The sequence below is a fragment of the Gekko japonicus genome, unplaced genomic scaffold, assembly GCF_001447785.1.
Source record: "Gekko japonicus isolate JY-2015 unplaced genomic scaffold, Gekko_japonicus_V1.1 scaffold1070, whole genome shotgun sequence".
In the NCBI taxonomy this organism is placed as follows: Eukaryota; Metazoa; Chordata; class Lepidosauria; order Squamata; family Gekkonidae; genus Gekko; species Gekko japonicus.
Genome location: NW_015173153.1, coordinates 404,927 through 429,054, shown reverse-complemented (window position 1 = coordinate 429,054; position 24,128 = coordinate 404,927). Strand labels below are relative to the sequence as shown.

General features: G+C 41.4%; 1 protein-coding gene across 1 annotated transcript; it reads right to left on the bottom strand.

Moving 5' to 3' along the window:
• Positions 1-4,187: 4,187 nt before the first annotated feature.
• CHAF1B (chromatin assembly factor 1 subunit B) lies at positions 4,188-20,443 on the bottom strand. The gene is made up of 14 exons (XM_015422391.1): positions 20,389-20,443; positions 19,202-19,328; positions 18,399-18,531; positions 17,898-18,015; positions 16,176-16,279; positions 12,166-12,262; positions 11,812-11,896; positions 10,697-10,790; positions 9,866-9,935; positions 9,686-9,777; positions 8,675-8,831; positions 7,449-7,868; positions 6,804-6,892; positions 4,188-4,548 (listed from the first exon to the last, which is right to left on the bottom strand). The coding sequence occupies exons 2-14, from the start codon at positions 19,325-19,327 to the stop codon at positions 4,445-4,447; spliced, it is 1,689 nt and encodes a 562-aa protein (XP_015277877.1). The 5' UTR covers position 19,328; positions 20,389-20,443; the 3' UTR covers positions 4,188-4,444.
• Positions 20,444-24,128: the final 3,685 nt, after the last annotated feature.

Below are 24,128 nucleotides of genomic sequence, written 5' to 3'. Positions count from 1 at the left end.
AAATAGTGAGGAGAGGGGGAAACAGGGGAAAGTGAGGCTCCCTCCATCAAGTCCTTGAAGGCTCTCCACCATACAACTGGGGCATAGTTTTTCCAGGCAGAGGCTGCCATGGGGAGGGAAGGTGGAAAAACTGAAAATGGAAAAGGGGGGGGGAGCTATGGGGACTTTCAGGGAAGAGAAACAGGAAATAGTGGAGGAGGGGAAAATGAGATCCCCTCCCCCAGGGACTTAAAGATTCCCTTGCTGTAATAATATATTAGCCTGCTTCTTTATACAAGAAAGTAACTATCACCCCCTTGTCTTCTAAAAGATTCCTTCCAACAAGCCATATGGGCCAGTACTGTGCGGGGGGGGGGGGAATCAGGTTGAATGTCAGTTACTGGCTAGAGAACAAGGTATTATGAATCTAACTTAATGACTGGCATTGAATAAAAATCACTACATGGCAGGAGAAAGTGACAGTGAATGGTCCCCACCCTAACTCTCAAGAGAATAAAGCTGTTTTCACAGCATTGTTGTTTAAAGCAACACTGTGCAGCAGATGCCCAGCTAACTTCTTTACTTTTCAATTTAGAACAAACCAATCAATTGCAAAAAGTGCTTCACTCCCAAACTGCGTTCATGTGGCAGAACAAAGTTTGAGTCCAATGGCACCTTTAAGACCAACAAAGTTTTATTCACGATATAAACAGTGACACCCAGTGGCCAAGAAAAGTAGGTAACCATCTTGTTCCATAGCAAAAGCCAAAAACTAAGGCAATGTATAAAAATCTTTAACCTGTGACCAGATATGATTTACAGCTCTGTATAGAAAGAATTCTTATTTTTCTGTTAGTTCCTGTTGAACACATTTATCTCCCGGCTAATAGGGGAGTAGCTTATACAAATTCTCTATAGAGAAGTTTAAAAAATATTCACAAAGGCCTCTTTATACATTTATTCTAACAAACTGTAAGCCAACAAACATACATGGGAAGGGAGGAATAATCCGAAGTTCCCACCCTACACACCAAAATTTTTCCCTCCAGGATTCTCTAAATACCCAGGGCCTTAAGCAGGCTGATTTCCCCTCCATTCCCTTTTCCCCTTTAACTGACACTTGCCTGGTCTGAGCATTGCATAGCTTCTGGGCATGTTTAGTCCTCATCAAGCCACTTAATAAACTAACAATTTAAAAGGTCTTTAAGTAATTCTTCTGCATCTCAGGAGCTGACAGTTCTCTTTTTTTATGGGCAGCACCACCCTGAGGCTCCTGCTCAGCCACTTGACAATTACATTTAGCATTTCCCAAGTCCAAGCACTAGCTTAAGTGCACACACAAATACCAAATGCTACCGGGGGCATGGAAAAGACCCGTAATAGGAGGCAAATACTTGTTCAGCTTATGTGATTCAGTAATATTGAAAACTTGGGGAGAGCTTAGGCAGATGCACTCTTTAGAATTACATGCTGTTCCTAAAACGCTGGAAGTGTCTCCTTTAGCAATGGTACACTCCTGATTTATTTGTACTTTCCTGCATAAGCATTATAATTGTAATGTACTCCGCCATGACCACGTGCGCGACCGTTGGGCCATGCAGTCAAGCAGAGTCCTGAAGCTTCGCTCCTCAAGAACAATAGCCGATCGGATCCTAGCCCGCACCTATCAGAGGGCCAGGTCCACAGCCGAGAGCCTATGGGACTCTCGGCTACTGTATATAGCCTATGGGGAAGTAGGGGGTGTGTTTTGGTGGTGGGTTTTCTGAGCATATAAACCGGCCTGCGAGCCGGCTTACTTTGTCCTGTTCCCTCCGAATAAAAGTACTTTGCTGAAATCACTCAACACTTCTCAGTACTTTTCAATAATGGTTCAGGACGTCACAGTGTAAGTTTAAGAAGAAAATTAGTGATGAGAGAGATCGACTAGGAAGAATGGTATTTATTATTTTAAAGCTTTGATTTCAAAATTAGGTGTTGCAAATCTGTAAGAAAAGCAAGGTAGAATGAGCAAATACTACGATTAATAAGAGCATGGTTCTATCAGTTCTTAAGAGGAAGGTGAAACAGCTCCTTTCCTACAACAGTGTGTCATCAAGAAAGGAAAACCCCCAGGGCAATTGTATGGAGTTCAGCTCACTGAACATTCCAATGTATTCCTGAATTCCTAACGTTTTAATAAATGATTTTCCAGTTGTTGAACTGTATGGTATTTTGTATTTTTTTGCTGGCCATAAATTAGGATTATGTGACAAACAAATCTAATTTTTAACAAACCTCAATTTCACCATTACTACAGTAACCACCATCAATCTATCAAAGGCTGATCTTATATTCCCATCATGTGCCCAATCAATTATGGAAAACGTGTTAAGTGGAACTGCACTTCAATTTGCATGATAGTGCATTAAAGAAATTTGAGACAAAGTAGGAGTTCACAAAATTGCTCATTTGTTTATTTGAAAAAAAGGAACTCATTCTGACTACAAGATACTGTTGTGTACTATTGTATTTCATTATTGTTGTACACTGATGCTTCAGGATAAAGATGACGTGACCTTTAAGGTATTTTACATCTCTCCTGTAAATGTGACTTCTTTACATCTGAACTATGATTGAGTAGACATGAGCTAGCATGAAACTCAGCCATTAAACTCATTGGGTAACCCTGGGCTTCCTCAAGCCAAATGTATTTCAGAGGTGCTGCGATGATAAAAACTGGGGAGGGAGCAGAACCTCCCTCCTGTAGCGGAGAAGAATGGAATAAAACAAACAAAAGACATTGCATTTTAATGAGGTTAAGTCTTTAGGAGCAGCACCCTTAGTTAACCTTGCATGCATTTGCTTTATGCATTTAAAGCAGCAGACTCATATATGAAAGCTCACTGTACCTTATTACAACACTCAGATTTAAAAGTCAATCTATGAAATATCTGCTACATACACAAACTATTTTCATGTACTGGCTCATCACTTACTTCCCCTACTATAGTTATAAAATTTTCTTCACACCTCTAGAAAACATCACTGTTGGCACATTGTGTTGGCATGGCCCAAACATGACCCAAAACATACTATTTGCCATGCACAGTTAGTGCTTAACACCCAGAGTTAGTACGAAGCAGGACTGAAGTTATATTCATATCCAGACACTGAAATGGGGATCAAGTCCCATTCAACAGAGCATCAGTCACATCCACATAAAAGTTTGGGACTGGCTGCAGTGCCTAGAAAGTGCAACACAAGCTAACGCATCTCTTCTAGGATTGGCTTAGATAGATGCAGTTATGTACTAACCACTATCAAATCCAAATTTTTAAACTTAATTAAGACATATTTTTTAGAACACTACAGAATTCATGCAAATGTTTGCATCCATCACACCATTTTCTATTAAACAGGTATTTAAATTCAACTGAGTTTGTTTTCTTTCCTGTGCTGCTTGATGATCATTTCCATTTTTTTGCCCTTTCATCCAACACTTTCTTCATTTTTAATTAAGACCACTTACATGTATTAGACTGCAACAAGTCAGCATTGCGCTCAGAACACATTAGTGAAATTAGAGCCAGGGAAAGAATTGACAGAAAAGTCTGAATATGAACTTTGAACTTTTATTCTCTGTACTACATCTATGGTAATCATATATTGTAATAACGAGTAAAACAAACAAACTCACAAATGAAGACCTTCCACCTATTTAGCATTATTGTAATTGTTCCTTTAAAAATATGACTACATATCAAAGGATTATGCAACAATTTTTAATGTTTGTACCATACAGAAACACTTTGATAAACTTTTTTGCACTTTGGCTATTTAGTGTAAAGATACTAAACTATGTGAACTTTACAAGTTTTTGTTTCCAACCTACCTTCAGTAACTCACCATAAAAAATTCTACAATGGCATTTTTTTCACTTGCATGCAGATGAAATCTTTTGAGTTTTTGATATTTGCACATAATTGATACACGCTGACCAGGTAGTCACTTCCCATATGAATGATCTGGAAAGCAGATGAAACGACATACAGTGCAACCCTAAACAGAGTTACATTATTTTAAGTCCACCGAAGTCAATGGAAGGATGCAATTGTGCTTAGGACTGTACTGTAACTTGAACAAATCAGCTTCCTTGCAAAGTTATGAAACAGATACATGCAATCCTTTAAACAGCAGCTTTCTTTACCAGACACAAACTTAAAGGAAAAGTCAATACTTAAAAAGAAGTTATTGTAATCAGACATTTGAACTCATGTGATATTCGTATTATCTAGATAACCCTGAACTTTCAATGGCCCATCATATACCCAACAATTGGCTGAGAATGCTGGGACAGCACTGATGCAAGTTTGATTCCTTTGCAGCAGCTCATTTCTCAGATGACTTGGGTGTTGCAAATCTATTACTTCGACAACTGTGGCTTACAAAAAGCAAGGCATCCATACAGTACACTGTATTGGTGGTTTTAAACTTTATCTTCGAGCAATCCAGAACTGGTGGTCTCATCAGTTTTAAGACGCTTAGGTGCTGGTGGATTTTGCAGAGGGTCCTCAGGTGGTGAGGGTCTCTCTGAAAAATTGAGAACAAATCAAAATCAGTATCTTTTCTGTTTATGAATATTAAAAATAGTGAGATAACAATACTAAATGATCAGTTCTTCCATTTGTTCCATGAAATCTATGAAAATAATAGATGTATAACATGGGTTGCTGTTCCAGAATGCAATGGGTTGGGCAGGGGGTGAGAAGTGAAAACATCAGCCATTAAGCAGGCTTAGATGAAATGCCAAAGTTCACAGTTCATTTGGCAATAAGCCTGGAAGAAACCTCCAGTAAGCTCATGTTCTTCTTCCTCCTCTTCTGGATTCTGTCTCATTAGTTACTAATTGCCTAGTACTAGTTACTTCTTAGTGTTTGTGTTAAACAATAGCTTGCTGCTCCATTTCAACCACCAAACTCTGCATTTAGTCTGAAAATCAGTTTGTCCAAGAGGAAGATTGTTTGCTGAATCTGATTCAGTGACTGCCCCTCTCGCCCTGCTCCCACCCCGTCCTTCCAGCTTTGAGCAGCCCAAGAGAGACCGGTCTGTGTTCTCTTTAAACCCCAAGCCTTCCCCTCACCCCTCCGTTTGGGAGCCAAACCTTTGGCAGAAATGTCTGCCTCCATCAACAGTCCTCTCTCCCCCCCCATCCCTCCTCAGTGGTCTTGGTCCCCCAGAGGATTGGTTGTGTGCATGCATGTGAGGGATGCAGGCACAGGGCTTAATATTTCTTCCTCCCCCACGCCTGTTACTCAGCTCAGTGCTGTCTGGCTTGTGGTGGTGTGATATGAACAGCCTTGCGTGAGTGAGGTTCTCTAAAAGCAGTCAAGTTACACATCAGTTTAGGAAAATGGATCTTTAATAACTTAACATGTCTGCCTCCATCAACAGTCCTCTCTCCCCCCCCATCCCTCCTCAGTGGTCTTGGTCCCCCAGAGGATTGGTTGTGTGCATGCATGTGAGGGATGCAGGCACAGGGCTTAATATTTCTTCCTCCCCCACGCCTCTTACTCAGCTCAGTGCTGTCTGGCTTGTGGTGGTGTGATATGAACAGCCTTGCATGAGTGAGGTTCTCTAAAAGCAGTCAAGTCACACATCAGTTTAGATAAAGAAAATGGATCTTTAATTACTTAGTGCTAATCTTACATAACAGAAATAATTGGGAATATTCTGAAGACAGTTACTACAGTAAGAATACTAGGGAGAATAAATGAAAGGGGTAATAGTAACTGCCCTGATCTGGCTAGCCCAGGCTAGCCCGATCTCGTCAGATCTCGGAAGCTAAGCAGGGTTGACCCTGGAAAGTAATTTGGATGGGAGACCTCCAAGGAATACTATGACTGTGATGTTGAAGGCAGGCAATGGCAAACCACCTCTGAATGTCTCTTGCCTTGAAAACCCTTTAGGGTCACCATAGGTCAACTGTGACTTGGCAGCAAAAATAAGTAAGTAAATATAAATAACTCATTAAGCCTTTACTTACTTGAGAGTCTTTACCTTCCCCTCCTGGAAAGTGGATACAAGGTGGCAAAAGCTTTTTGGACAAAACTTCCCTTCTTGGAAAAAAGAGCAAACCCACACTGGGCATGGGTGTCCTTTCCTCCCAGCTTGGGAGTGTCTTGTCAGGACCAGTGTTCCCTCTAAGCTGAGTTAGTGTGAGCTAGCTCACAGTTTTTTAGCCTCTGGCTCACACATTTTTGGCTTAGCTCAGGATGGATGGCTCCAGAGCCAACTAATTTATGCAGTGGCCAAATCACTCGCTCACAAATTTAATGCCAGAGGCTCACAAAGTAGAATTTTCACTCACAAAACTCCACAGCTTAGAGGGAGCATTGGTCAGGACCAATCATAATCTTGGAGGTCAAGCTAAAGTGCCCTGGGTGTTAAAATCAATCCATCTTGGCTTTTGTCAGCAAGACCAAAAGGTGAAACTCAAGCCCAAGTGTTCTTCCTGTTTTTCCCACCCATTTGTCACCCTGAAAATATCCCATGCCCTATCTGAGGATTTAAATTGCCCCTCAACTAGTAAATAAGCCTGTGTTGTCAGGGCACATTTCCCCCCTCTACTGACAATGACAACGTACAATTTTCTGAAAGCCAAGAGATTGCTAGTTAGTTCAGTTAGTAACAAGAGGGAGATGGAACGCTGGGGAATAACTGTCCCAGCTACACTATTCCATGGTTATTTATATGGTGCCAGTAAACCTGAATCATACCACTGAGTCAAAACCAATTAAAAACTCTTTTATATTTCTTTGTAGGCTATCAGCATAAAGTTGTTTTACCATGTTGAACTGTTTCTGAGGAAGAAGATGCAGAGATTTTATTTACTGAGTCTGGAGTATCTGCCTGTAGGGGAATCAAAGCAACCCTCCTAAGAAAGAAAGGGGAAAATATAAATTTTAATTTTAATATTTATTTATTTTAAACATTTCTTAGTTGCCTTTCTACTTTGCAGAACTCAAGGCAGCTTAAAATACAAATAAACCAACAATTACAAAAACACACACAAAAGTCCACAATTTAAAATCTCCAATTAGGACTGCCAATAGATATAAACTAAATTAGTCAAATGCAGGCCCAAGTAAACTTATCTTCAACTCTCTCCTGAAGATCAAAAGAGGGGACCACAGATGTACCTGGGGAGGTTGTTCCATTGGTGGGACAGTTAGAAGCTTCTCTCCCTGTGATTTTAATTCCCAGAGGAACATATGGGAGAAGACTGTGCTTCAGATACCCATCCCAAAACATGTTTATTTTGTAAAATTTATTAAAAATTATAACATCTTTTCCCAAGTCTGTTCAAACAGATTACAACATTCAAGAAACAATACATCTGACAACCCACAGAAAGAACCCACAGAAACAAATTTGCCTCAATTCAGACACACCAGTTTTTCAAAACACCATGGAATGTTTTACAGGCTTACCTTGGAGCCTTACTCCATGCTTGTAGAGTATTTAGTGTAATCCTCCTGGGTTGGTTTACTTTAGAGCTAAGGCCAGAAGGCTGTATGGGTTTCTTCTCTTCTGAGGAAGATACTAGAGTATTTCTAAAACTAACAGGAGTTGAGGGCAAGTCTTTAACATTTACTGGCGTCTTGGGTTGTACAGTAGGGCTGCTTGGATCCGTGGCTCTGTTAGGAGGAGTGGCATCTATTGGTTTAGGGACTGGGGAAACAACACTGGGAGACTGACTCTTTTTTATTTTCTTCTCCACTGTGTTGGGAGTTCTGCTGATTAAAACTGGTTTTTCTTTCAGTGGTATTCCAAGTTCGCCTTCTTCAAAAGTCACAAAAGAACAATATCCATCCGTAGAAGAAATAGCAAGGAAGGATCCATCACTAGACCTGGCATTTATTCATGGAAACAGAGAAACAGAAGTTTTAGACAGCCCTAATTATTCTCCGGAAAAAAAATAACACAAACAGAACCTTCTTGAAAATCTCATTGCTTTCAACTCATCTATACAGTACTGATGTATATGTGGTTTATATGTTAATTTTGCTTGGACAATAACACTGTCTATACAAAAACTTTCAGGGTCTTTTTGAACATGCAGGAGCTGCTTCTGTGCAAAGTGATGCAGTGTCATGTTAGAGCCTACTGATCTCAACCATCCAGTCCTATATGCGTAAAGAGGCATCTTGGAGCTTCAGAGAATGAAGATGTCACTGTAGCTGAGATTTAGATTGTAAGTGACATTGCTATTAAATGAAGTCAGGAGCTCCCTAAGTCAAAAGCAGCCCAGAGTTTGGATTCAAGATGGATATTTCCCATTGTTGAAGTTAGATAGGTAGTGATGATCGCTGAACCCAGTGACAGCTTTCAGAACATTGCTGAAAATTACCAAGATGAGGCCAAACAAAAGACATGCATTGCAACCCATAACTGTACTGTCAATATGCAAATAACGCTAAGCAAGAAATTGTCTTCTGTTTTGAGAAATGCATGATATATACTGCCACTGATATTCAATTAGCACTCTGATAGACTCTTAAATCAGACTCTTGCTTTATTTCTACTCTAGAAGAGGAATAGCTGTAAGATTTTGGATGGTGCGGAGAATGCAAGCTTCAGACAGTTGGAAGTCTCTTTACTACATGGTTCTACAGTTCGGTCTATTATTCCAACAAGAAGTACCTCATTTACTTACCAAGAAATGTCACTCAGAGTGTGGTAATGTATATTGGATACGTAACCAAAAGGAAAGGACTGCTGTGTGTCATAGAAAAGCACAGAATCTTCTGAAGCAACAGCAAAAACTAACCGATAAGGCAGATTTATTAGACCAATTTTCTGGGAAGTATCCTCTAAAATACAAAGAGTTTTAAAATTAAAACAAGTTTATATTCACATAATCAGGCTTTTGCAATGAATTTTAGAATATGTGACTCAGAAGGTGTCACAGCCTCATTTGGATTCTCCCAAACAAACTGAAACAGAAACAAATAGAAATCTTTCCATTGGCATCAAGAAGCCACATGACTTTCACGTTAATAATGTTTTTTCCACAGATTCCTCTACAGCAGTAGTAGAAACTGTTCTAACATATTACTGTCGTCATCATAAATATTCCTCAATTCCGTAAGTTAACACTGAAAACAGATGTAATTAAAGAACATGTAGCTCTTTTTAATTTGAAACTGGGATAAAGCTGAGAGACGTCCTGACTCACTATCTGTTTATACACAGTCTGGAAATTCTCCATTTTCATGTAAAGTACTTCTGCAAACTCGTGAATCCCCGTCCCCCATTCTAAAGATTCAAGCGACTCATATGTATGTATGGGCATCTTCATCATCACTTTGATGCCGAACCTGGCCATATCTTCTGTACAGGACCATCAATGTGGATTGCTACAGACCATTTTTAAAAAAAAAGATTGTAAAAAGTCTTGGTATTGTCCCTCCCCCCAACCTATATAACCAATAATTCTGTGGTATAACATGCTAAAAACAATTTCTCTCATATACTAAAAATATGCAAGGGCAAGAGAATTACACATCTTGTAGAATCAGCAACATGCATTTTCGAGGAAGCACTGCATTAATCAACTCAAAAAAGCTGTTTAAAATAGGACATAAATGATATGCCCAATGATACAGTTAGATTTACCTTTTAATCTATATGTAATACAATATTCTTTTCAAAGTGTTTACAATACCTTTGCTAAGTGCAGATCTGAGCTCAAAGTAGACTGGACAGCAACGAACAGCTAGAGTTGCCTTTCCAGGACAGGGCAAATGAGCTACAGGCCTAACAAGAAATAGCAGCTTTTTAGGAAACGGCATTTCTTATCTAAATTTTAAAATGTGGGCAACTGTACATGTAAATAAAACTCTACCTTTTCAGGTTTTTTCTAGAAAACACATACGTGGTGTTTGTTACATTTTCTCCTGATTCCACACAGCCAGCTGAGAAAGGTGAAGAAATGCCAAAATGTTAGTTCTGCACTTAACTCTTCAAACTACTATTAAAAGACACCCCCCCCCAAAGCCTAATGTGAATGAAAGCATCAGGGTCCCTTCAATCGTCATGACTACAGTTGATAATGGCAGCAACTAACAGTGCAACCTTAAGCTGAGTTGCAGCCTTCTAAGTTGCAAAGTTTATAGACTTCAATGGACTTAGAAAGGTGTCACTTGTTTAGGATTACGCTGTAAGTAATGTGTTGACTCTGTAAGGGGCTGACTATATCACAGGAACACATATGTTCTGCTTTAATGAAAAAAATAGTTCTCTGGGTTTGCTATCTCATACACGACTTCCTGCATGGAATTTTGGCTCACATGTAAGAGGACAGCCTTTCTGCTTCATATACTGAATCTTGAGTATCCAGTTAAGGGAGAAGAAAAGAACCAAGCTATGTATGTCCTGCCAGTCTTATTCAAATGGGACAGCACGGTTAGATGTGGCATAAATGAGGAACAATGAAATCTTCTATTACTGTTTTATTTGTTATACTTGTACAACACCACCAATGTATATCGCTACTGAGGTGTGTGCACACTATCACCGGGCCGGGGGGGGGGGGGGGGGGGGGAGTAGGGAAAAGAGAGACAAATGTGCTTGCAATAAATCCTAACAGATACATAAGCTGCTGTTTGCAAAAAGAGAACAGATTATCCTCTTCCACTGCAAACTATTATGAAGCCATAAAAGAATCTGCACACACCAGGAGCAAGAAGCAGAGAGCCATCAGGAGTAAAAGTAAGCCTCCGAAAGAACGACTTCATGCTGTCATCATGAAACATTCGATAGCTCTTCACCTGAAAAGTTTCACAATTAAAAAATCCAGTTATTATTATTTACAGTACAAGCAGTTAACTGGATATATCCTTTTGTGGACCTATTTATTCAACAAGCTAGGCAGCATCCTTTACAGCAGGAACCCTCAATTTTTTTCAGCCTATGAGCGCTTTTGGAATTTTGAGAACAGGCAGGGGAAACCATCAAAAAATGGCTGCCACTGGGGGCTGGGCCAATCATAACATGTGGTGAGGTTCCAAGCCAATCATCCTCCTGTGTGGGAGGCAGCTGTTTCCAAATTATTGCTCCTGCAGACACAAAATGATGCCTACTGGGTTCTCTTGAATAGGGATGGGCACAAACTGGGAAAATGTGTTTTGGTTCGTGGCCAAATCACGAACCAAATCACGAATCGAACTGTAAATTACAGTGTGAAGCAATCCTAAGTGATACAGCTGTACTACCAGCCTTGATACTTTCATACACATTGCTTGTCCTGCACCTTCCTTTAAACAATAAAAGCTTTGAAGTGTGAAGATTAAGAAAGGACAGAAGATTCTTGTTCCCCACAGTTATGACAGGTGGGAACAGAAAAGGCTATTCTGAAAGCTGTAACTACTATTTGAGTCATCACCAATAGCAACACAAAGAGGATTAAAGTGGATCCGTATTTGAAAAGTCTCTTCCTCTGTGGTCTTCAACACTTCCTTTCACAATCTGCAGGACATAGAAGGCTAAAAAGAACAGCAGAATGAAGTTCAGGCAAAAATAACCCCCTGTGCTTATAACTATAACATTTGTGTATTTCCAGTGATAACAGTATGTGTACACTGAACATTCCAGATGGTTAGTAGCAACAAAACTGCAGGAGTCCAGTGGAACCTTAAAAGATTAATGAAATGTATTCCAGCATAAACTTTTGAGACAGAGCTCAATTCAACGGATATACTGAGTGCTCATCTGTTAACAGGGAGATTTCTAATAACAGGATTTAATTTGAGACAGCAATATTTTATAGGAAAAAAACGTAAGATTACTGACTTCTCCTTCAGATCCTCCTCCTGATGGCATTTTGGTAACATTAAATGCCACACGCTTTGTTTGCGTATTATATACTCTCAACACCCTAAATAACAGAGAAAATATTAATTAGAAAAAGTATACTTCTTCTCATCATGTGCATTATGTGTAGGGTTATTTCAACACCTGTCTTATAAAGCTTATGTTTCCCAAGAGGAGTACTCAAAGGAAACTGGTGCTTTAAACCAACCATCTAACTAATTTCATTCCTGAAGGGAGCCATGTAAGTATTACATATTTTAAGCATTCCAGAAACAATAATATCAAAAGGAAAGGTCAAATGAAGTGTTTACCTTTCAAGAAACAGTAACTCACCTATCACAGCTAAGAGTTGCAATGTACTGGCCTACAGGATCCCATGTTACTCCTTGTACATAACTTTTGTGTTCATTAAAAATTGAAACTTTTTGACCTAGTGATAGCATAAAGAGTTAATTGTTTAGTCATTAGGGAAAGCAGCTGAAGATATGATTTCTACAGCAACTAATGTATTCTGTACTTCACATTACACCTACCATCTGCAACTGCACTTCTATGTGACCGGTAACTCTTCTTCCGATTTTACAAAAAGGTACTCAAGACTGACACACAGAAATGGATTCTATGCAGTAGTGGTACAGTCAGATTTTTCTCACCTCTCCCCTCCCCAAACGGGCACCTGCGAACCTTGGAACGGTGATTTGGAGGGGATGGCAGTTGTGCTGGGAAAGGGAAATCAGGTAAAATTGCTCCTCTTTGCCTTTTCTTTCAGTGGGGCTTCTGAAGCTCCTCTGGCAGAAGAAGAAGAGAGGGTCAGTTTTGCTCACTTCCCCTTCTTCTGTGTTGTGTGGCTTTTCATTCACTTGTGTACTCCAGCCCTAAGCACTGCCCTCTCATGACTCATGAGGGCTGCTGGACAAAGGTGGACATTAATCAGAACATGTACATATCCCACAAAGTAGTCATTTCAAGTCATGAAAATGAAAGTGGGGGGAGTCTTAAACCCCTCCTATAGTCCCAGTGGAATTGGGCCCCTGCATGCCTGATATAATTAAATAAAACCTAAAAATTTGGAATTCCGTGAATTCAATCCCAGTGCCTCATCTGGTTTACTTTTACAGGTTGATGTATAGTATAGGTTGCCTCCGGCTTTATTTATTTACTGACGGGTGATTTGAGTGAAATTAATAGCTATCGTATAGGATATTGTATTTTATATAGTTGGACGGTTGGATACTTGACTACATCAGCACCAGGAGCAGCAGCTTGCTGCCAGCGCATATATAGTGGGAGCATCTTATTCATCCCTCCAGCGGTCTGAGGCTAACATGAAGACTGGCTGGTGTGGCAATGCCTGGGCAACAGATTCCGTTGCTCCTGGGGAGGGGAAGGTATAGCGGTGGGTCCAGGCAGAGAGCCAAGGGAAGGATGCGGAGAAACAGAATGGCTCGGCGCCCTTCCAGCCTGCGAATCATCCCGAATGTTGTCGGCAGTGGGGCTAGGAAGTATAGCACCCTCCGACATTGGTGTTGTGCAACGCCAGGTCCATAAACAATAAGACCACGGTCCTTCAGGATTTCCTGTTGGAACAGGAGGCAGACCTGGCGTACGTGACTGAGACTTGGGTGCAGGATGGGGAGACTGTAGCTCTCTCCCAGCTTGCCCCTCCTGGGTTCTCGGTCCTACACCAATCACGGACTAGGGGGCGGGGGGGAGTGGCTATTTTCATTCGGGAGACTTACTCCTTCAGGGCGCTTCCGCCGCTGGAGATAACGGGCATTAAGTGTGTTGGTCTGGTGTGGGAGGCCGGCTGGGGTGACAGTGGGCCAGATTGCTGCTTTGGCAGTACCATGGTCGGACCACCATGCCCTGAGGGCCTGTCTGAATGTTCCAACCCGACCCTGTTTAGGCGGTGAGCAGATTCTAGCTCGCCCCTGCGAGATCCGATGTCCCCTGGCAGCTCGTTGGATGAGCTCGTGGAGGACTGGCATAGCCGACTCTCTGCAGCCATTGATGAGATTGCTCCCCAGCGCCCTCTGTGCTCTCGCTCTAGGCTTGCTCCCTGGTTCACCCAGGAGTTGTGGCTTATGAAGTGAGAGCTCAGACGGTGGCGCCGTGCTCGAGACAAAGCTTCAAGAACATCTTATAGGACGTTTATGAGATCCTATGAGATGGAAGTCAAGGCCGCTAAGAGAGAGTTCTATGCAGCTACAATTGCATCTGCAAGCTCACGCCCAGCCCAATTGTTTAGAAAGATTTGGTCTTTAACAGCTCTGCCACAGGGCAGACTAAACGCTAGAGAATTGGATATTGGCTGTGAGGCATTTGCGAGCTATTTCGCAGACAAAGTCTTGGTGCTCTGCCGCAACTTCCCCGCCACCGTTGAAACAGTGAGTGAAGTCGAAGCCCTTTGCACATCCTCAATTCCGGTTTTAGATTGTTTCAGCCTGCTCAGCCTGGAGAAAGTTGACAGATTGCCCTTGACTGTGCACCCAACCACATGCAGCCTTGACCCATGCCCTTCCTGGCTCATTAAAGCGGGCCACGAGGGGTTTTGAGGTGCCCTAAGAGAGACTGTCAACAAGTCCTTCCTTCAGGGGCGGTTCCCGGGGGCACTCAAGGAAGTGATGGTCCGCCCTCTCTTGAAAAAACCAACTTTGGATCCGGCCAAGTTGGCCAACTATCGGCCGGTTTCCAATTTGTCCTATTTGGGAAAATTAATTGAGAGGGCGGTGGCAATGCAGCTATAAGGCTTTTTGGATGATGCTTCTGTTTTAGATCCCTTCCAGTCCGGCTTTCGCCTTGGACATGGGACAGAGACAGCGCTGGTTGCCCTAACTGACGACCTCCGGAGACATCTGGATCGGGGCTGTTCAGCAGTACTGTAGTTGCTTGACTTGTCAGCGGCATTCAACACAGTCAGTCACCAGTTGCTGACCCACCGCCTCGCCGATGTGGGAAGGCTTGCCTTCCAATGGCTTGCTTCCTTTCTCCAAGATCGGGGACAAAGGGTGGTGCTAGGGGAACAGCAGTCCAGGAGACACCCGCTTGAGTGCAATGTGCGTCGGGGGCGGTGCTTTCCCAGATGTTGTTTAACATCTATATGCACCCCCTTGCCCAGATTTCCCGGAGGTATGGGCTGGGATGCCACCAGTATGCTGATGACATCCAGCTCTATCTGATGTTGGGAGGCCGGTCGGACTCCAGCCCAGAAGATCTGGACTGGGCTTTGCAAGCTGTGGCTGGTTGGCTCAGATGGAGCCAGCTGAAACTAAACCCGGCGAAGACGGAGGTCCTTTACCTAGGTTGAGGTGGTTTGGGAATGGGGATCTCGCTCCCGACCTTTGATGGGGCACCATTGGTGTCAGCACGGGGGGTGAGGAGTTTGGGAGTGCTCCTGGATACCTCCTTAACTATGGAGGCCCAGGTGGCAGCCACTGCTAAATCAGCCTTTTACCATCTTCGACTGATTCAGCAGTTGGTTCCCTTCCTCGACCATGGTGACCTGACCATAGTGACTCATGTGATGGTCACCTCGAGATTAGACTATAACGCTCTCTACATGGGGCTGCCCTTGTCGCAAATTCGGAGGCTGCAGCTAGTGCAGAATGCCGTGGCCAAGCTCCTGATGGGCCTCCCTAGATGGGAGCACATCTGGCCAGTGCTGAAGGCACCGCACTGGCTGCCAATAGCATACCAAGTTTGCTTCAAGGTGCTGATACTTACCTTTAAAGCCCTATATGGCCAGGGTCCGACATACCTGAGGAACCGCCTTTCCCCATATATACCCCAGAGAGCACTACGGTCAGGGTCACAACATCGTCTAACTATTCCAGGCCCTAGGGATGCCAGGGTCACCACTACCAGGGCCTTCTTGGTGGCGGCTCCTACCTGGTGGAATGAGCTCCTGGAGGAGATCAGGGCCCTGTGGGACTTGGTACAGTTCCACAGGGCCTGTAAGACGGAGCTCTCCCACCAGGCTTTTAATTAGGAGCCGCCCACCACTACCACCAACAACCATCATTATTAACATCGTGGCTATCGGTTGGCCCATTATGAGATCGAACCACAGTGTCGCAAGAGGCCGGAATACTGCTGAATTGGGACTTTAGTCCTATATTTTATTGCACGTCACCTCAAACTGAGTGAACATCGACCATCATTGCGAGCACTTTGTTTGATGTATGACTGTTTATCCTGTTTTATCTTGTTTTTAGGTGTTTTGTGCTGATTCAGCACATGGTGCCATTAATTGTGAGCCACCCTAGGCCCATCCGCGGGGAGGGTGGGATATAAATTTAATAAATAATAATATTAATACATAAAAATATGATCTTAGCAATTACCTTTACTGACATCCCACATTATAGCTGTGTTGTCAACTGATGCAGATGCCATATAATTTCCATCAGGAGTCCAGCAAATATCATACACATCTTCTAAGTGACCTCTGGAATCAAGCAAAACAAGGAGTGTTTGATAAAGACGAAGACAGTTATGAATGAAATCACACAAATATTCTTAAAAGATTCCCAGTCACCTGAAGAGTATATATTCTGAAAAAACAGAGCTATCCCTTTTATATTTGCCATTGTCTGGTCACTTGTGTCAGATATGAACCTGCCCAACCACTACGGTCATCTTTTGATGCCGTGCTTCAGGTACCCCCACCTTCTGAGGCTAGGTGGGTGGCAAGCCAGGAGAAGGCTTTCTTGGTCATGGCACCAAAGCTGAGGAACTCTCTCCCTGGGAAGATTCGTCTGACCCCTTCTGTAGCTGTCTTCCACCAGCAGATAAAGACTGTTTTGTTTGGCATTCCCTCAATGAACCCTTCTTCCTAACCAATCTTTTAACTGCTGTTTTTATATTTTGTATGCATTTCGGCTCTGTTTTAAATTGCTTTAATGGTATATGTTGGGGGATGATTTTAATGGTTTTAAAATGTGGTTTGTTAGCTGCCTTGGTGGCCCTTGTAAGGACAGAAAGGCAGGATACACATTTTGTAAATAAATAATTACTAAGTAAAAATTGCCCCAGGTGAGGAATTTCTCTCCAGTCACATTCCCTCCATTGCTGCCATAGTACAGTGCTTCATTTCATCATATGGGAAACCCATCACAAAGCAAAGATATATACCAGCCTCCCCATTCCTTCTCTGCCATTAATGCAGACAAGGACATGCACAGAGCAGAAAGGGACAGACCAGCAGAGAGCACAGTACAAAATGGCATTTCCCCACCTAGTAGAGATTTCCAAACAACAGAACCCCCAAGCAAAACCACTTTTGAACTTAAGAGATGTTCCAAAGCAGTTTGTAATGTAGTGGTCTACTGTTTAAAGAGAAAAAAAAAATACCTTAAACTAATTCTTGCTGCCCCTTGCCTCCAGCCACCTTTCTCCTTCCCTTACCCACGCTCTATCCCTAAAGCTCACCATCCTCCCTCTGTTCTCCAGTAGCTCACTTTCCACTCTTCTCCATTATAGCTAGACTGGGGGAAAGGAAATAGCTAGCTGGTGAAAAACGTTTCCTAAACATGCACAGTTCTGTAGGAAGCCCTGTAACCTCTTTTATATTTTAAGCCAATAATTTTCCCACACTCCCATGAACTGGCGTCTGCTGTCACAGACATTCCACAGCATCATAAGGACACTATGCAACATACAGCCTGGTGCAGTTTTTAGGATGTGGGGATTGTTCCACCCTTGTTAATTTCCCCCCCAAGGATAGGGTACCTCCAACAGTAAAGACTCTCTCCTACACTGACACCTCTCTCTTTAGGACACAGGACATTTGCACATGGACATCCTGCTTCAGAAATATAGAAAGATTAATATTTATTTGGTGGCAATTTTAATTGAATGATATCCTGCTTCCACCGTAGCAGGCTGTGATATAGGAAGAGACAAATCATACGAGTACAGCACAAAACAGCACTATGATGCTAAAACATTTAAGAACATAAAATAGAGATCAAAGCAATCTAGAAAAAGACTGCCCCAAATACTGGGTTTTTGACTGCTTTTGGCAGAAGTAGGAATGAAAATTATCAAATGCTGTTAAGATTTACCTTAAAGTTTTAATTACTGTCCAATTTTCTTTATTCAGCTGGTTATCATCATCATCTTGAAATGCTATTGGCTCTAGCTCTTTGTTATCATTCAGCTTCCACAATAATATTGCAGCATCTGTGAAAATAAATTTCATTTATCTTTTCAAATGAAGTATTCTACCCACTATTTTATCATGATAGTGCATTACCCAAAACACCTGACAACAACCCCCCCTTTTTATGTTTTGTATTTTCAACAGTAGTAAACAATAAGAGGGTATCTTCTCAGATTTTTTTGTGATTTTACAGACAAGTTGTTTGGCTTGTGATCTTTCAACCCATTTTGCTGTACAGTAAATATTTTCAGAACTGCCAAGAAATCATCTCTGCCTTTCAAATGCCCAGTTGTCAAAGCAAGGCCATTATTTTCTTGTCTCATATAACAGACAATCATATGCAAGAGGAAATATCATAAATCACGTCAGTGGTTTAGTACTGATTTTATCCGTAACTACTCACCATCTCCACCGGATGCCAGAATCTCACCACTGGGAGCAAAACGCACAACATTCACAGCTTTGGTATGGCGAGCTAGATTGGACAAAAACTCCACAATTGCCTTCCCATCTGGTCCTTTTTCTACTTTCCATATCTATTTATAAACATTACAGTCACAGAACACAAAAATAGAAAATATGGAAATGTTTTTAAAGAGCTGTAACTTTATTATTATTATTATTATTATTATTATTATTTATTTATTTAATTTATAGCCCACTCTCCTGAAGACTGGCTCAGAGCAGGTAACATCAGTTTATAAATATACAATTAAAATTTCCAATATCAAATAATTAAAACAATAAAGTACATTAAAATACACACGATATGGATGCAGATGAGCTACAGTGCTTTTAAAAAGTTTTACATACCATAATGTGTGTGACTGTCTTCATAATCTGCACACAGCTATGTAAACAACCCATTTTACAACAATGCAATTAAGTCTCCATCATTCTTAAATAGAAATCCAGTAACTACTGTATTCAGTACACTATGTACAGTGATCTGATAAAATATTGTAGTCCAGGCACTGTAACATCGGCTTTTTAAACACAAGATGCTAATGAACTTCATAACAGATTTCATAATAACAATTTACTTGATCATCTTCAAGAATGAGTCACCTCTCCAGTTTATTAAATAAAACAGCTTCTTAGACTGCTCATAAAAAGCAACTTGTATTAGTAAAACATCTGTAGCCTTTTGCCTTCTGAAAATAGTTCACTTCTTGTTCCAAATGTCTGAGCATACTGGTAACTTACACGAACAGTAGTGTCCACTCCAGCAGAAGCCAGTCGATTGATCTTCCCATCTGTCCCATGCTGGAAATCTAAGCTATACACCGGCTCTTTATTGTGCCATGCAATTTCACAAGTGATTACTTTCATCCTTGAAAAGTGAACACAGAATTTTGGAACATTTTGCCTTTTATTATGAGGAAAGTTAAAGGATACATCACACCCAATAATAACAGGTGCAGTAGTTTTCACAAGCAATAGAAGAGATATCAAAGACTAAGTGATCTATTACAAAAGTTCAGATATAGGAGTTCAGTTCTCAGGAGGATTAACAGTGAATGCACATAAGACAAGTAACAATGTTTTTAAACAATAAAATTGGTAGCAAGTGATGCTGAAAGAGTCCTGGTAATGCAAAAAGCAAGATAACACTGGAGAAAAACTGAACCAGAAATTACAGTAATAATGTAGCAACACCCTCTCCTTCCATACACAAAGCACTTCATCTGCATCATTATCACAACTGCTCTACATGTCAGCTGGTGTCATCTCCACATTAAAAACAGAGGTGGGTGGGCTGAGAGGTAACGGGTTGCTACAGTTTCCCCCCCCCCACCTCCAGATTCATGGCTGCGATTTGAAACTGACTTCCAAACCATAATGCATGCTTTTAACCATGATAACCAACAATAAACCAACTCCATCCACACCTCCCGGCAGTGTAGACCTCCCTCCCTCTTCTGCACACACCCCTTTCCTATCCCATCTCTTCTGTACACCTTTTCTGTACACACGCCTTCCCTATTAAGTACCACTAGAAAAGAAGAGGAACATTGCGTCCGAGAAAGACTGATTTGCTTGTCAAAACGGTCTAAAGTAATACATCCATAACAAGCCTCTCTCTGCTTCCTACACAAGCTAGTGCGAATAAAAACACCCCTTTCTCCCCTTCTCTCCAGTTAACAGCCGTGACTGAAGAAGGGATCTCTCCCCTCTCCTCAGCAGCTTCTACAGAAGCCTCTCCGTAACCTGTCTCAGTCCCGCCAAGAAGAGACTACTTTCCATTCCCATCCGTGTTGGGCATAATAGGAGATACACCATAATTCCCGCAAGAACGTCCGCCCGTCCGTCCGTCCGCCCTTGGTACACAGGACTCTGTACGCGGCGTCCGTCTGTTCTGTCCTGTCCCATCCCGTTCCCACCCCACATACCTGCAAAAAGATATGAAAGACACCCAGATGGACTTGCAGAGAACTCAAATACAACTCCCGGTTCCCGCGCTCGCGCCTGCGCACCAGGAGCCGGAAGAAGAAACTCATACACGGGGCTCGTTTCCTAGTCTGTCTTAGCGAGTAAGCCTTCCGTCGCCGGTTCTGCTCTGCGTCAACTGTCTGTGCCTCCTGTGGGCTGTTTCTTGCTAGCTTGTTTCAGAGTATTTCGTTGGTCTTAAAGGTGTCACTGGACTCTAACTTTTGTTATCTTACCCAGCAGCATCAGCGATTCGTACATTAGGGAAGGTTTTATTTGTCGCTGAAGCTCTGGAGGAAAATCAGGCAGCAGTTGTAGCAACAACAAAAATCCATGTCATACTTGTTTTTTAGGCGGAACGAAAATGGCCCCCCCCCCAAAAAATACTGGACAATCTTTTGAGGTCACCAGAACTGTTCAACAGCCAAGATGTTACAAAATAAAAATATTTTTGATGGGAAGAAAAAAAGCAGCTTTTCAAAGTAATTTTCTTAAACTTTCTTTGATGTAGATAGAAGTTTTGGCTTCTTAGGAATTGCTGTTGTTAGATTACAGCACTTTGCATGGCATAGAACTAAACTATCATAGTTTCTATGGAAAATCTTTATATTGGAAAGAAGGACCAGCAAACGTCCAAATGCAGTTCTCACAAGCAGTGGCAAAACTTTCTTTGAAATGCAGAACACAACCTTTGCTTAAATACATTTTACCAAAAGCAGGTTTTTGTTTTCTCCTCATCATCCCCCCCCATAGGAAGATCACGGTTGTTCTAAAGCTGGGTATTAAGAATACCTATTTTACAGGACAAAAATGTAATCTAATTTCTAACCTGACCCATCCCTAAAAGTCAGGCCAGTAACTTCTGTATCTTGTTGGACACTTATGGAAAACATATGCTAAAACACACACTCCGAATTTAAGCTTGGCCACCAAAACGAGGAGGACTTGAAACACTTCTGTGGGATTTATGGCTGTGAGTAGAAGTACTCATCTGTAAATAATTTCACAGAAATTTCAGTGGGATTTGCTTTATAAGGAAACAGCTTCAGATCATCACACCATGTCAGTTTCTACTTGAGTTGAGCAAAGCAACCTACTGCCTTATTCCCCAATTCATACCAATGAAGTTCCCTCATAAAAACATGAGCACTGCAGGATCAGAGCCAGTTGTCCATCTAGTTGTCAGATCCCAAAGCAGGAGAACAAACCCACGTTCCAAAGAAGTAAGATTTATTTCCAAAGCATGGTTGATCATGAACATACAGAGAATTGTCCAGGTGAATCACATGATTGATATAATTGTGAATAAAAATCTTTTAAAACATTTAAGATTAATTTAGTTGATGTATGCAAATTCCCTTTTGAGTCACGTATTTCTTTCACTCCAAATTCCAGTTCCATTTTTTTAACCTTCCAAGCTAGTAAACATAACGCCGCAGTGCTTTTATACCAATGAGCTTGCTTTAAATACAAAAGATTTTGTTTTATTTTATGAACTTCTAGTACCTCTAATTTCTTTCTTTCTTCCAACAGTTGCTTATATATCTTAGAGCTACAAGTTTTTTTGTGTTTTGTTTCAAATGTTTAATTTTATCTGTTATTTGTTGTTTCAATTCCAATTTCTTCTTAGTGTCGGCAGCCAAGATTGAGATTATTTTACCTCGAAGTATAGCCTTACACATATCCCAAACCGTATGAAGGGGTACATCATCAGTTAGATTTAAAAAATTCTTGAGTTCCTGTTCTATTTCTTTTGTAATTGCTGGGTTTTTTAATAAAAAGTTATCAAACCTCCAGGTAAAACTTCTTTCTTTTCATTGAAGTTTACTATATATTGCACTGAAGCATGATCTGACCAACATTTAGGCTCAATTTCAGCTGCTACCAGCTTAATAATAGAATGAAAATATAATCAATTCTGGTATATCTCTGAAATCTGTTTGAAAAGTATGTAAAATCCCTATCTGTCTCATGAAGAGTTCTCCAAGTGTCGATTAAATCTGAGTTTTGCATAATTTTTAAAAGCCCAGTAAAGTGATTTTTAGCTTAGTCCGATTCGGTTTCATAGTTCTTGTCTAATTTCACATTCATTATGTAATTTAAGTCTGCACCCATGATTAACAGCCCTTCCTGAAAATTTCAATTTTTTCCATTTTCTCCAGATGACCTGATCTTTTATCTGGAGACCAGTTGTAATTCTGAGATCCTCAACCACCACCAGGGGGCTGATAAGACTAACCACAGACCTATACAAGGGTATTATAATATTGGATGTTCTATCTTCAATCCGTTTACTAATAATTTCAGGTATACAACAAAGTTTGAGTCCCGTAGCACCTTTAAGACCAACAAAGGTTGTAGTCAGATGAGCTATTTGATCTGATGTCATTGCTGTTACCCTGTGGATTTAAAAATCACGTTCAAACATCATCACTGGTATCCCATTCCCCAGTCATCCCCCCTGGTGTCACCCCTTCCCAACTGTGAGTTTTCTAACACTGGGGAAAGCCCAAGGTTTACGGATATAAGTGATTTCACCCCACATTTCCGGATGTCTAAACTCCCCCATTGCAAACTCAAGCTGTTTGGGAAGTCCGATATGCACATCATTGCATCTTCACGCAAGGGTAGTGAATCACTGCTTGTGCACTTTTTCACCACAATATTTTCTTGTGATTGGGAGCACATGGGGGGGGGGTGTTCTTGAGCAACACATTCAAGAAAAAGGGCCCTTTCTGCCATTTCTTGGGGTGGGATGGTGCTGGAAATAGCCCCTAGGTAGGCTCCCTTACACGTGAACAGGATTCTGCCCTGGAACTTCAATCCAAGCCACTTCATAATATTGCTTCGGTGTAAAAGCTCTATTGGGAGAGGAAAAGGTACAGAATGCACTCAGGCAGTGCCACAGAAATATATAGAGTCCTATGAAATGAGTGACAAAGGGAGTAAGATCAGGCAGGAAAGGGAGTGATTTCTAGTGGAGAAATACAGTTGTATAGGAACCTATGAGATCACAGTACTTGGTGGAGGGATTACAGAACCGTCAAAAAGAGGCTGGTGCTATATGCGCAAAAAACAAACAAAAAAGGACGCTGACTGACCGACTGCTCCGTAGTTACTGCGCTATAATCAGAATTGTCAGCCACAGAGTGAGCACACGGGTGCAGCAGGTTATGGGGTGGATGTTTGGACAAAATTCTCTGGCACAAAAAAATAAGGATATAATTAGAAGCGCAGCCAAAACATGCTAAGTCTGTCATCTGACCACAGCCAAAGTTTTATTCTGGGCATAAGCTTTTGTGTGCACACACTTCTTCAGATACATTGAAACAGAAGACTCAAACTTTGTTCTGCTGCTTTGGACCAACATGGCTAACCACCTGAACCCAGACAGAGTGTTTGCCTTTTTCATTGGTGTAGCTCACTAAGTTGACATTTTCATTTAACTGTGACTCCAAGTTTTCTGGATTCAGAACAAAGGAGACATTGTTAAAGAAAACACAAGAAAAATTAAGCAGGTATTTTTTATTATGTTTTGCATTTATCTAGCTACAGTTTTTCCTTGTCACCCAAACCAGAATGTGTTTCCGCCCATTTAGTACAAAATATACATTTTTCATTTCTTGTAAATAAAAAACTTTTCCCATTTATTCACTTTTCTTCAAAGTGTAAATGTACAGTATAAATTTAAGTTATATTCTCC

Coding starts and splice junctions, on each gene's coding strand:
- CHAF1B (XM_015422391.1), bottom strand. CDS start 19,327: ATGAAAGTAATCACTTGTGAAATTGCATGGCACAATAAAGAGCCGGTG. Junction 16,280..17,897: donor ACAGTAATTAAAACTTTAAG/GTAAATCTTAAC, acceptor GCTTGATTCCAG/AGGTCACTTAGAAGATGTGT. Junction 10,791..11,811: donor GAGGAGGATCTGAAGGAGAA/GTCAGTAATCTT, acceptor GAAACTTTTCAG/GTGAAGAGCTATCGAATGTT.